The sequence below is a fragment of the Saimiri boliviensis genome, chromosome 10 (genome assembly GCF_048565385.1).
Source record: "Saimiri boliviensis isolate mSaiBol1 chromosome 10, mSaiBol1.pri, whole genome shotgun sequence".
Classification (NCBI taxonomy): domain Eukaryota; kingdom Metazoa; phylum Chordata; class Mammalia; order Primates; family Cebidae; genus Saimiri; species Saimiri boliviensis.
The window spans coordinates 117,625,767-117,640,961 of record NC_133458.1 but is presented as its reverse complement, the minus strand read 5'-3'; the positions used below and the strand labels follow the sequence as shown (position 1 = coordinate 117,640,961).

Below are 15,195 nucleotides of genomic sequence, written 5' to 3'. Positions count from 1 at the left end.
AAGTACTTTCTGATGACACTTGGAAATAAATTCACTAATTATTTCTTTTACTAGACCTTATAAATAATTACTCAACTCGGACACTTTGAAATGTGCAAAAAAAAGAAAAATCGGACAAGATTCAGTTTTGTTTACTAAGAACCCACCATGTTCCCGGCAGGTGGACAGATGCTCGGGAACAGCCCAAATGTGATGACTAAGAAGCATTCAGGACATATCCTACTCTCTAAGAATTTCTAAAGTCTATAGCTCAAATAAACAGAGTTGTACCCCAATGTAAAAGAGCACATCTACATATACAGCAGCTGAGGGAACTGGGTCCTTTAGTGAGAACACAGACACGCCACATGATTGGGGTCATGTGCCAGCAATCATGGCCTCAGACAGAAACATAGCCCCAATCTAAGCTTAGTAGAGATGCCACTGAACTCACTCACCACCTCATTCTGCAGAGGAATGTCGAAAAAAATGAAAGGAACATTCATTAACTGGTCATGCCCCTGCTTTTTCTTCACTTTATCTGCTTCAGCAACATTGAAATTTTCAGATGACTTTGCCCCTTTTATTCCAACGTAAGGGAACAACTCTTAATTTTTTCATGCACTTCATTTTTAAAACACTCAAATGTCATTCTGACATTCCTATTCCAATTCTTCCTTTGTGCCTAGCCCCATACTGCAATAATCATACCGAAAACGGTAACTCTGCCACTCTTATATACTCTTTCAGGCAATATTTCTTACTCTTAGAAAGAGAAGATATACCTACTGATCACAGAGTATAGCAGGCGTCCCCAAACTTTTACACAGGGGGCCAGTTCACTGTCCCTCAGACCGTTGGAGGGCCACCACATACTGTGCTCCTCTCATTGACCACCAATGAAAGAGGTGCCCCTTCCTGAAGTGCGGTGGGGGGCCGGATAAATGGCCTCAGGGGGCCGCATGCAGCCCGCGGGCCTTAGTTTGGGGGTGCCTGGAGTATAGCAACAATAGCAGAACCTATAAGTAGGGCTAATCCAAAGAGCAGGAAATAAAATTAGCAATCTCTAGAGGGATCCGTGCGTTAACATAGGTAGAAGTTGGTTCATGTGTATGACTATGTATGTTTTCATAAATGTAGGCAAATACGTGTTTGTAGTAAAATGGCAAATATAGAATGTCAGGACTGCATATTACCTTGGAAACCATGTAGTTCAAAAGTATCTTTTTTTCCTATTGAATTAAAGAAAATGAGACCTTTAATCAGAGAGTTTGTGGACTTACTCAAGGAAGGCAAAGAAAGTTAACTGCAGAATCAGAAAACCAAAAGCTGGGTCTTCTGACTCCCAGCTCACTAGCCTGCATTCTCTGAGTACATAAAGTCTGCGAAAAATGAAATAAAAAGGATTCCAAAATCACCAGTGAAAGCTGGTATGCACCCAAACCCTGCCAAGGTAGCCAGTTCACCTATGGATTGTTGGGGATCCAGGGTGTTTGACTGGCATACTCATAACAGCAACGTGCAATAAAACAAAAACACCACAGTGTTCACCAGATCAAGAGTCAGGAGGTGAGATCTCACATACTTCCTCTTTCCTTTCCCAAAATAGATTCATAAAAGATGCCAGCATCAATGATAAAAATCAGGTCAAATTCTCATAAACTTTGGGAATTCCTTTCTTCTCCAAAGAAAATAATAAGTACATAGCAAATTATGAATTATAACAAACATACACATTATATATTAAAATTTCATACTGTTGTTATCAGACCTCAGGAAAAGCAGAGAGAGGCAGACAGTCAATGCTGTTGTGACAAGAAGAATCCTAGTTGGGCCAGAAGTAAATGTAAAAGCACAGAAATAAGATTAGTGTCAGCTTCTAGGGTGAAAAGGCTCCTCTGAGACTTTTGTAGGATGAATAAAATAGCACAGGCTGGTTCACAGACCGCGGAAATTTTAACAAGCAGTAGATTATGGCTGCTCTGATGAGCAGGGGCCTACCTGGGCGCTCCTTGGATAGTGAAGGCCTTGTCGGCATGCTGGTCACCCAGTTTTGTCATCACTTCATACAGCTTGTGGCAAAGCTAAAGGGACAGAGGCCACATGTCACCCTGGTACCAATTCAGTCTATTTTCCCCAAGAAAGAAATTACTTATTGAGAAACTATAAATTTTATGCTAGTTTGGATGGCCTCAGGATAACTGAAATTCTGTATATGGTTCAAATTTTAAATCTATGACAAAATGGAAACAAATTTAACATAAGTAAACTTAATATATATAATATAATATAATATAATATATATATATTTATTTATTAACCAGAGTACAGAGCAGAAAACAAAAGTTTATTGTTTACATTGGCCCCACCCTTTTGAACTAAAAAGAAAAAAAATCAATCAACAATAGAGTTGTTGATTTGAGACCAATTTTTCATTAGCCTAAAATATCACTTGGAACTCCAACTTTACAAACTGTCTAATAAAAGAAACAACACCGTAAAACTGTGGTAAAATCTTCAAAAAGTACAAAACCGGATAGGGATCCAGTTTCACTATGAAAAACTGTGGAAATGTTACTGAGGGTAACAACACACTACTAAAGAAACATGCAAAAGGCTGAATTCTTTACGCCATTTCATTTGCTTCCAAAATACACCTTCTTTTACTTTATATTCCATATGCAAAAATAATCATCATGACTCACCACCGCAATTTCCTTATGAAACTTGGCTTCAAGGCTAGAGACATTTTTGAAAGTATTAACATAAAATCCAACTCGTCTGCCATGTGGAAATACAAAGAGGAAATGAGAGAGGGAAAGACCAGTCAGCAAAAATAATTTTAATAGCAATGAAATGTATGAAAACCCAGGTTTCTTTCATACCATTTTGAATAACTTTGGAATAAATAAAATACTGAACCCAAAGCAAGCCCATTTCCTCATCTGTTAATGAACAAAAACAAGTATCTTTCGGCATAAGCATGACCTCTCCTAAATTCAGTTACCAAATTAAGACAGTGATTCACAAACCTTAGTGTGCAGGAGAACCACCTAGAGGGTGTGTTTCTGATCCAGTAGGTCTGAGCATGGAGACTGAGAATTTGTATTTCTGAGTTTCTAGATAACTGATGCTGCTGATTCAGAGACAACAATTATGGAACTACTACCCTGAGAACCTGTTTATATTTTACATGTTTCTTGCTATGGTTTAAAGACTTGAGAAGGTCATTATTAATTTTACAAACTCTAAATGGTTTAGTTATTATTATGTGTTGGGACTCTGAAATTTGTTTGATAGAGGGAAATACATAACCCATAAATTAATTCTAATTGTTCACCAAAAGCGAGAGCATGCTATCACGGAGTAAATGAAAACATAAGCTGCCCATTCACAATAGCAATGAGATTAACTTCTTCTATGGTTTATCTTTACTTAAAATTCCTAACATGTTTGACTTACTCTTAATTTTCTATACCTACAGTGATCATGTGATCCTGATTTCATATATTTTTCTTCTAATTGATTTTAAAAGATCATATACCTATTCATACATTCATGTGTATATATATATATATATATATATATATGTATATTCATATGCATACAAATACTCATGCATATAGGCATCTATGCAATAATAAAAAACTCCACAGTGTGTTTGGGAAATGCTAAGCACCCAGGAAGATCAGATCAGAGCCTGGAAGAGGAAAGCCTGGTGAGGAAGCAGATGGTTCTCTGGGGTAGAGGTCCTTGTCAGACCACGAAGCACAACATTTACTGGCAGGCAATGGGCAGCCCCTAGATGTGTTTGAGATAGGGCAAAGGAGAAGACTTGCACCTGTATTTGAGGAAGCTAATTAAGGCAGGAGCTGGATGACCAAGGGGAGACCCTACCTGCTACCTGACATTATGCAGAGGGACCCCACTTGCAGCGTTTGCAGAGAAGTCCTCTGGGGCACTTTGAGTGGCAACTTATGACCCCTTCTCTAGAGCCCCAATCAACTGGGATGGTAAGTCTTAATACCTTTCTTTCTTCAATTGCTCAACAAAGGACCTATCCAACTCTGCGTACATGCATAGTGGAAGGTGAATATGTCTCTAGGAATGTACAATCCAGTTAGAGAAGCACCCAGAGGGGCTAAGTGATGAATATATGCTCTATTCATACTTAGGATGGAAATATATATTTATATTAGAGAAATGTATATATTTACATAGGATAAATACATATGATAAGCAGATTAAATATATATAAGAAATAAAACCACATGGGCAAATTAAGTTACCACAAAAAGGCATATATTGATGAAATATCAAAAGTGAGTGGATATGGGCAGAAACAGTTATAGAAACTGAGAGGACAGGAGAGCAATGGGCCCTGTGCCAGCTGCAAACATCAGCTTAAGAGGACAAACTTGGGCTGCAGAAAGAGGGTTCCAATGTAAATAGAAGGTGGGTACAGATGGAAGAGATGTGTAAGTTCAACTTCACTGGAGAATATTATTTTCTTTTTATTAATTTTTTCTTTGCTAAATAAAATGCTAATGAATATCTATGATTAAGGTATTGTACACAGCTTAATCATTTCCTTAGAACAGATTTCTTGAAGGTATTTGCTGATAAAAGGAATGAACCAAATAAGCATTGATATTCACTGTCAAACTGCTCAACTGTTCCCACCAGACTGGGCCACTTACAGTCCCTTAAATATTACCTTATATACAAGATAATTGAACATTGCCTTACATACAACCTCTGTAAGTATGTTAGCCAAGAGTTAGCATCTTACTGACTTTTAAGTTTATATTTCCTTAATTAAAGTTAACACTTTTTATTCATTTATTTATTCCTCATTTGCATTTCTTTTTTTTGTGAATCACCTATTCAAATTTTTTGGTTATTTCTTAGTATTGCTTTTCTTTTCAATGTGTAATGGTACTTCTATTAAACATATTGAACTTTGAATGCATTAAGCCAAAACAAAAAAGAAGTCCCAATCTTCCACATTTCAATATTTTTTTCTGATATACAGCATAAGTTGTCAAGTCAATTATTATCCTGAGAAACTGGTATGGTATCAGAAATATAACTAAACAAACATCTATACTTTTCTAATATTTTGTTTTTTTAATGTAGAACTTAAATTAACTAGCGTATATTTAATTAGGATAAAATGTCCAATTTTTGATACAATTGTTAAAACATGTGCACTGAATTGACTCAGAGGCCTAACAATAACTGAGTGATTTTCTCCAGTTTATGAAGTCAGAGATCCTGCAAAGAGGGGGATGCCTTTAATGAGTTCACTATGACAGCTGCAGCACCTAGTATACAGCAGGCATGAATAAATGAATACATTCCATAAATAAATAAACAAGCCAGTGAATGAATAAACTTGGCACTCATTCCACTATGAGAGCATATTCTGATGTGACCCTGGCTTGTAAAAAACTAATGTCATCAGCAGTAGAATATACAGACACAGAGTACCAGGCTCTTGCTTCTGACATTACCTGCTTAAAAGTTTCATTTTGAAAGTTCTTTGTAACAAGAGACCTGAGATATCACCATTTCTCCAAATGTGGCATCCTCAGGCCCCTTCTGATTGGCTGTCAAAGCTAACTTAATTTCTTAAGATGTTTCTTTGTTCTCAGAAATGAAGGAACAATTAATAGTTGAGCTTATCACAGCTACAGTTTGCAGGTTTGAGCACCCTCCCCTCCGCAATGCCCTAAGGAAATCTGTCTCCTCCCCGGAGGAGTGTCAGTGCTTTCCCCCAGAGCCTCTTGGAGTGGAGGAAGCATCCCCTGCTGTCCCTCACTTACCATGGAGATGGGGTATGAGGAAGAGTTTTTTCCTAGCTCTCTTTTGATCCTCTGAGCTCATTTACACTCCATTCTGCTATTAATGGCACTGATTTTCAACCTCTTTAAACCTTAATATCAACCTCTGAGCAACACTCCTCAACCCCAACCATGATCCACAATGGCATGTCTCATGGGTTCCCCTCTCTCCCTCACCAAATCCTAACACTAACACTGTAGATCTCAACAACCATATTACTATCCAGCCAAAACATGAGTCCTCTAATGAGTGACCCCAGCATCCTATTTATACACATTCTGTATTGGCCATTGACATCTTGGATCTTGCCATGACTCACAACTATTTCACATCTGAGATGAGGCAGACCAGTGGCCCACCCACTAACCTAATTTCCTAGCCCACGAGCTCCCTCATTCATTCATTTCCATTCCATTTGCTTTTTAAAAACTTCTGTAAGATCAATGCCCTTTTCTTTCAGGCCAAAACCCGTGCTCAGGTTGAGCATCCTATTTTATCAAACTTGGGCCCTTTGGTGTACCCCTCAACACTCTCTGACCAGTCCTATCAACACCCTTTCTCCTTGTCCTGACCCCCTATTTGCCCCACATAGCCTCAGTCCTAAATTATTCCACCTTTGTCACAGCTATGCCATCTTCTCAAAATGACAAGAGTTATTTTTAAAAAGCTTCGCTTGCTCTATAATTTCCCTATACCTGCTGCCACAATTCCTCAGGCCCATCATAGTTAGAATCCTCAAAATAACAGACACCATCACCTGCTGCTGCTGCTTCTTCTCCAATGGAGTCTCCAATGCCCATAATCAAGCTTCTGATCCCAACATCTACTGAAACTTTTCTGGAAGTTTACCAAAGGTGATGCCTCTTTAATCCTCACCTGCTTGATGCCTCTATTGTAAATAACAGTCCTGGCATTTTAAAAACTCTCTCCATTCCTGCCTTTGAGATATCACTCTGTCATGGCTCCTTCTAAAATTCTGATTAATTTTTGAAGGCTTTTCCGCAGTCCCCTCTTCTTTTGCAATTTCCATAAAATACTGGCACTCTCAAAGGTTCTGTCTTTGATCCTCACCTTGCCATTTGATCTATCTGACCATCTACCTCATCACCTCTCATGGCATCATTACCACACATATGGTAATGACTCCCAACTCTCTCTTCAAGCTTTAGACTTAGCTTAATAGACATATGTTTTGGATTTCCTAACGATTCTTCAACTCAGCATATATCAGCCAGACTCAATTTTCCTAAAACTTTCTTTTCTTTATATATTATCTATCTCTTTGGGAGATGACTTCCCTAAACATCCAAACAACAGTCTGAGTTACCCCATCTCATGTCACTCTCTACTAAGTTATTCTTTTCTAAAAAAATTCTGCATTGAACTTACTGTCTGATATCTTCTTTTTCATTTCTTCTAAAGGTAACTGCCTTACCCTGTACTTCAATAAAGCAAACAAAACTTTCAGTATAAGATCTTTAGCATATAACAGAGTTTTTCACAGAGTAGGTGGTCAGTAAATATTTGCTGAATGAATGATAAATTTATCTGCTCTCTGTCTTTCTCCTGCTTCGTTACCACAAGCCCTTCCCAGACACTATCACTCTGACCTTGAGCTACATTAGACTAATTAAAGTTCCATGAAACCACATATCTGCTTCAATCCACAGGCCTTTATTCATGCTCTATGTCAGCCTAGACTACCCTTTCCACTAAATGCTGTCTTTACTTATTTTATAAGATTTACCTCAAGAATTCTCTTTAGAGTCCGTTTTTCTTTGTAATACCAGTTTATCAGCTTTTTATAATCTATAAACTCCTTTACAAGATACAATCATATTCTAGTATTTCCTTTTTTAAAATTGAACCTGCATTCCCTTCTAAGTAGTAGTTCATTTCTACTTCATGAACTACTAATTTTTGAAGATCAGTTTAAATGCAAAATTTTTAAAGTTTTCTACACATAGCAGTAATAGAGGAATAGGGAAACACAAAAGACATAAAGCACACAAAGCAATTGCAAAACAGTAGACAGGAAGCCTACATTATTGGCAATTATACAAAGGTAAATGGACTGAGCACAGCAATCAAAAGGCACCGGCTAGCAGAATAGATAAAACATGCATACGTGTGAACACACAAATGATCCAACTAAATACTGTTTACAAGAGACACACTTTAGATTCAAGGTAGAAAGTTTAAAAATGGAAAAAAAATATTCCATGCAAAGAATAATGAAAAGAGAGCTTGAATGGCTATAGTAATATCAAATAAACAGACAAAATTATTAGAGACAAAGGACAGTTTATAAAGATAAAACAGTCAATCCATCAAGAAGATATACCAATTATAAACATACATATATATATATAACTAACAACAGAGCCCTAACATACATGAAGCAAAAGCTCACAGAAATGAAGACAGAAATAAGCCCAATAATGGTAGGAAACTTCAATATCCTCCTTTCAACAAGGCAGAAGACAGTAAGGAAATAAAAAACTTGAAAAACATATAGTCTATCCAAACCTAACAAACATATATGGAATAGTCCACTCAACATTCTGAGTGATTACGAATAGTTTGATGCAGGATTTCATGTATTAATAACTGATATGTAATATGTTTATTACTGCATGCCCAGTATTATGCATTGCATCATAGAAGGCAAAGAAGATACAAAATACTAACTTCAATTTCAAGGCAGAGTAATATGGCTTCTTAAAAAATATATATATTCATGAAATAACTTGAAAAATTATGACTGCATACAATCTCATTTTAGATAAAGAGGTGCCCTAGTAAAAAGCAGCAGGATTTACAGGAAAACAAAACAAACCACCCAAGTGTTTTTAAATGCTACCTTAAGGGTTTACGAGCTTAACAATCTTAGGCAAGGTATTTAATTAATATGATCTTTAGTTTCTCTTCTGTAAAATGGAGAGATCTGTAATTGTAATAATTAGAGGTTGTATATTTAAAGTATGTAAAATGACATCTAGCAAATAGAAAGTATTCCAAAAAATGATCTTTCATATATAGCACACACAATGCACACAATTATTATGGTTGAGTAATCTGGATTTCATCAAGAAACATGCTACATAGAAAGTAAGGCGTAAGTCAGGTTTTAATCAAGAGGTGGGATCTGGATGGAAAAACTAGTTTTTCCTAAGTGCCAGAATTGAAACACTTATACTGTATATGACTAGAAAAGTGGAAAGGTTTCTTTCCAAAATTATCCTTCAAATATTCCCTTTGTTTTTAAGTCCCTACACAGTCTTTCGTGTTACAAGACATTCCGACAATTGCTTTATTTTGAATAACAAAACACAATATAGGAAGGGCACAAAAGCCTGAAATAACATCAATGCTAGTTCTAGATGCTTAGTAGAACTCACTAGAAAAAACTTAGTTACATACCCAATAAATATTAAGGCAAATAATAAATGTCTGTCTCTTGGCAATTCAATTTCCCCAAAGTTTCATAATTGGCAACTGGCAGTTTCCCAGGGGTATTATTTCATAATTGAAAGCCTTGAACACTGTGGTACCCAAGCCTTTTTGAAGATCAATTTAAAAAGCAATTAAGCAATTACATTAGAGATCATTAAAAAAATTCCTTTACAAGGGAAATAAAAAGAATAACTTTCTTAATTGTATGTAAATGACAACTTATATTTGGAACTAAATATCTGTTGAAGATGGTAATAAGCTCTGGAGAAATACTGGTTGAGGTGATGAGTCTCTCAAGTGAGGACAAAAACACTGATGCTAAATATATATGTAAAGATTTTAGATAAAAGTATTCCATGAAATGTGGGAGCAAAAAAGTAGTATCTGTATTTCTTTTAAAAACCCATAGCATCATACAATTTGTGATTTTAAATAAATGTTAAAAACCAAATAAATTCAAATCATAAATAAATGTTTGTTTTTTCTCTATCCCTAAAAGTTACATATATTAAGGCTATTTAAATCCTCTCTGGGAGAAAGAAGAGATCTTCTTTAGGCACCTACAGTGAGGTCCTAAGCAGGCCACAGACATATCAACATAGAGCTTCTGAAAGAAAAGGTGTTCAGGAAGAAGTCAAAGAAAGAAATGTAAGGGCAAGACTACCATCATAATCCACAACAGGATGATGAGGTTTAGGGTGGGGATAGTGGGACCAGAGAAGGATGGAGCAATCCAGAAGCCCACACCAAAAAGTAATGGATTGTTTAATTTGATGGCTCTTTGGTTTCCTGTAGGTAAGAATTCCAAAACTTTGAGCCTTGGGAGTCCAGAAATAGTGGCACCACCAAAAGAAATGCAGACATAGAGAAAATGAGTAAATAGAGATAAGCAATGACATAATTTTGCATGTTGGACTTTGGGTGATGGCTGGACATTGACATAAAAAGTAGCCAACATTTCATCCAGATATTTCAGTAGTTCAGAGAGACACATTGAGTGCCTTTTATTGGCAAACATTAAAAACACTAGAGATGGACACCAAAATGGGCACACTCTAGTACAGACCCTCAAAACACTTAAAATTTTGGTGGGTAAATAGAAGTCCTAGAATTTGTATATAGGAAGGCTTTAAAGGTAAATCCATCTAGTTGGAAGTTAGAAATAGAGGACCTGATTTAAAATAATGTCATATTATTTTAAGTACAATTCTGGTTAATTTGGGGTGAGAGCATGAGGATGCTGATAGAGATTGAGACTCATAAGGTCCTACTTCATCCAACAACTCCTTTGTTCTACCACTGAGTGGGAAAAATAGAACAACTATTTAAAAATACACTTAATTCCATGAGAAATGCAGAATTACATATAAATAAGAAGAATGTCTAGTGCCTAAAATAGGAACTGAGTTCAGATTTAAAACTCAGGGCTGAGTTTTAAGCCAGATGACTAGATGAGCTGTTGGAATAAAGGAAGTTCCTCTAAGAGCTCAAAGGATATTATTGTAAGTTTCAAGATGAAGGGCAGTCCTCCTAATGTCTCTAACTGAGATTTAGGTCTCCACTTGAGAAACAGAGTAAGATCTAAAATTGTGCCATCCTATATGGAAGCTGCTAGCCACATGTGGTTATTTAAACATAAAGAAATTAAAATAAAACAAGTTTAAAATTTAGTTCCTCCCTTTTCATCCTGGCCATATTCCAAGTGATCAATAGCCACAGGCAACAAATAGCTACCGTATTATAAAGTACAGATAAAGAACACTTCCATTGGACAGTGTTGAAGTGTCACAGATAATAAAGACAAGATAAGGGATATTCATTGATCTTGAATTTCTAAAAGGAACATGTACAATCTGTAAAGAAACATTTTTACCTTGACCATAATGATGGTAACTCTTCTTGTAAGTCAACATTAAACTCTTCAAACACTTTCTGTGCTTTCTGAAATTCCTCTTCTGCCTAGAAATGAAACATGACATGTGTTTACACTAAGAAAGACCATTTCTATACACAACAGCACCATTTAATATAAAATGAGAATAGTTTACGGCATTTTAAAACATTTTGAGAAGAAGAGTATTTGGTTAAAATTATACCCTTGTTTTTCAAACAAGAAACACTAGGACTCCCTAAAACTGGAAACTGGATTGATTACAATGGTTGTTCTTGCAGCTTTTGGCTGATTCATTTATTCTACACAAATATGTTAGCTGCCTGCCATGTAGACAGCGCTGCTATGGATACTGAACATGAACGCATCCCTGAGAAATTTCCAGTCTATTGGAAAGTCTAAATAATTACATTACAGGATGTATTACAGGGACTTACAGTGTGTTACAGAGTATGCTATATGGAAGGTGGTGCAGAGAAGAGAGAAGGTAATTTTTAACTGAATCCTAAAGAATTAGAAAATGTTTGCTAAAAGAGAGGGTAGGAAATACATTACAGTACATCAAGGTGGAATGCCTTGAAATGGAATTCCAGCTTACCATGTAAACCTGTCAGACTACTTTACCTCTCTGTACCACACAGTTTGTTTTGAGTATTAAGGAAAGTTAATGTAGATGAAGTGTTAAACAGGGTGCCTGGTATCTAGGAGGCCTCTCATGAAGGGCATTTGTTATTGTGACCTGCTCAGAAACTGATGTGTAGCTCTGGCTTATGCTATGCTTGTAGAAGGAGCATAAGGGAAGGGAAAAGAGACTTGAAAGTTGATCAGGATGGATCAGGTGAGTTACAGCCAAATTATGTAACAGATGAGTTACAGCCAGATTGTGTGGGTCTTCCATGCTGTACTAACAAATTTAGTATTTTTTGTAGAGACAATAGAAACCATTAAAAGATGTAAGCAGTCAAGAAACACAGCTAGATGTAGAAGACCATTCAGGAAGCTGTGGGTAGGCACAGAGGAAAAGGCAAGATCAGAAGAAGAGAGCGTAGTTAGGAAGTGACTTCAGTTAGTAAGCATTGGTAACTTGCTGACATACATGGTGAAAGCTACTAAAAATAAGTTTTCTAACAAAAAATTAGTTTTATGCAAATATATACATCTGTACTCTCAATCAAGTCACCTCTGAGAATTTCAGCGTGGTGTCCCATCTGCATCTGCATTTCAGTACAGAGGGTGGACCACAACCACCTAAGGAAGTGCAAACACACGACTTTCTTTGATCCTGCAACATTGTAGGTCAAAGTTCATTCTGACGAAAACCTGTGAGTCAGTGTCACCCATATGAACTGTATAATATCATGAAACACATTATTTTAATTAAAAATAATAAAAAAAACACTATGTTTTAGTTTAAATTCTGTTCAGAATCCAATTTCCTTTTGCAGAGGAAACAATTTTAAAAAGCAAAGCTGCAACGGATCATAAAATACGGTGAGTGGTATTCACCATGGACTCAATCCCTACCTTAGAGATTCGACTCTCATCCTTTCTCTTGGAGCTCTGCAGAGCTTCCAGATGGTGGCGGGCACTGTCGTAGTCCACCAGCTTCCTGCTACGCTTGGCGATGCGATTCTGTCAACAGGAAATGCATGCACTAAGAAAGAAGCATGGCCATAGAGTCTCCCTTTGACATCCAGATGCCAAAATGCTTCCCTTGCCCAGAGCTGCTGAGGATCTTGACTGGAGATGCTCAAGGTGAGCTGGAATTTCAGTAGCTAAGTGACTCCTGACAATCAGAGGACAGCCTCCAATCCTTTGTGTGGAAGCCATTAGATAAATATGTTCCCTTTTGATACTAATTAGATTAGTCATGAGGAGTTGAGGGCAGAGTTTGCAGTCAAAGACCAGAAAAATTCCAGAACTAGGAAGAGAAGGAAAAACTATACTCCTCACTATTCTCTATTCTAAATGTTGAAATGTTCTATTCTGAAGATAGCGGAAAGCTATGTTACATTCAGTTTTATAATTCTAATAACACTCACACCAACAGCAATTCTATAAAAACACATTTACTATTTACTTCCTAAGAATTCTCTTCTTCTATAAGTGCTTCTCAGTCCTTCGTTCAGTAGAATCACTTGGACTAATGTGTCATTTGGAATAGCTGGTAGCCAAAGACACAGAGGGGATTGCGCTAATGGGCAAGGCTTTTCCCATGGGTCAACATTGGAAGCCATGAGAAAGTCTGGGAACAAGACATTCCCTTGCAGTGCAGATGAGAATGAGGTGATATATGGTTGCCAGGGTATAGGCATAAAGCCCCTCTCATTTCCATAAAACATTTTCTCTTAACAACCACCACCACAACAACAACAAAAAGCTTTAAGCTGCCAAAGGAGGAGCTTGCCCACAGGTGCTAAGCAAAGATCTACTGCTTCTGAAGAAGCAGTAAAAGTAAAACCAGTGTGGCTCTGGTAGAGAGACACAGAGCCTTCTGACTTCCAGATTTTAGGCAAAAATAATTACTGTAAGCAAAAGGGTAAAGGAAAAAGTCTCAAGGGGCATAAAAGCTTCCTACGCCCAAGACCTGACTCCTATAACAAGTAATGGACTGTTCAAACTTGGGCAGGGATGGAAACTCTTGTTCAAGATCAACCACAGACATGAGGCCAACTTTGCCTAATACAGGGCCAGGAAAGGATTAAAAAACAAAACAAAACAACAACAATAGCAAAAACAGCCCTAACTCCACTACAAGCCTAACACTAAAAAACAAGCAACAGTGGCCTACCACTGGAAGAGGACAGTGCAAGGAGAGAGATCCCTTCTGCAACACAGGCATACAAAGACAACTAAAATCTAATAAGCAGCAGCGACACTGAGAAAAACCCTCCAGCACCTAAGGGCCCCAAAACAAGACTTCAGCCTAAGAATCTGAAAATTTTACAGACGTTAAAATACAAGTACAAGGCATTAGCAGTCCAATTCTGGAGGCATTTGAAAGCTACAATGCAATGAAGTAACAAACAGCAACAATAAAGCCCCAGTCCAGCTCAGGGCCTGATTAATGGATTCCAACTCTCATATTAAGGGCCTGAAAAAGAGCCTGGCCAATTTCCAGAAATAAATATTATTTCAGTCCTCACTATCCTATACATGAAGTCTGGCATTCAATCAAAAATTACAAAATACACAAAACCAAAATAAACAACAAAAAATACACATGAAGAAACAAAATACATAAACCCATGAGAAAAGATAAAGCAAACAAAGACAGACTTGGACATGACCCACATGTTGGAAGTAACAAACAGAAATTTCAAAATAACTATGATTAATATGTTAAAGCATCTAGTTTGAAAAAGTCAACAATATATATAATCAGATTTCAGTAGAGATATACAAACTTTAATGGAAAAACAGAAATCAAATGGAAACACTTGAAATTTTAAAGATAATCTCAGAGATGAAAAACTGATTCAGTGGACCCATCACTAAATTCAAAAAAGGTTAGGAAATAGTGCACTTGAAGATAGGTCACAATAAATTACTCCCATTAAAACACAAGAGAAAACAATTGTAGAAAAATAAAACAGATAATTGAGTATCTAAGACCTACAATGCAATGTAAAATGGTCTCACATACTATAATTGAAGTCTCAAAAAGACATGAGAAAATAAGAAACAATATTTCAAGAGATAATGGCTGAAAATATTTTTAAATAATGAAGACATCAAAGTTTAGATGCAAGAAACTCAGAGAATCCCAAAAAGGAAAAACATCAAACAATACACATCTAAAAACATGATAGACTACTTAACATCAAGAATAAAAGAAAAACAAAGTAAAAAGGTTAAGAATTACAGGATGCTAATCTTCAGAAAACACACAAGCCAGAACACATTGGATGACATATTTACAGTACTGAAAAATAAAAATTAAAAGAAATCTGCCAACTCAGAATTCCACACCCAGTTAAAATATCTTACAAAGGTGAAGGTGAAATAAAGTTTTTTTTTTT

General features: G+C 36.6%; 1 protein-coding gene across 1 annotated transcript in view; it reads right to left on the bottom strand.

The window, feature by feature from the left end:
* Positions 1-15,195, bottom strand: part of LOC101048121 (amphiphysin) — a 252,017-nt gene that overhangs the window by 95,745 nt on the left and 141,077 nt on the right. Inside the window, exons 6-9 of the mRNA XM_074379802.1 lie at positions 12,698-12,805; positions 11,156-11,241; positions 2,685-2,760; positions 1,981-2,063 (exon numbers count right to left, since the gene is read on the bottom strand). Coding sequence (XP_074235903.1) covers positions 1,981-2,063; positions 2,685-2,760; positions 11,156-11,241; positions 12,698-12,805 — 353 coding nt within the window. The remainder of the gene's footprint in view (positions 1-1,980; positions 2,064-2,684; positions 2,761-11,155; positions 11,242-12,697; positions 12,806-15,195) is intronic.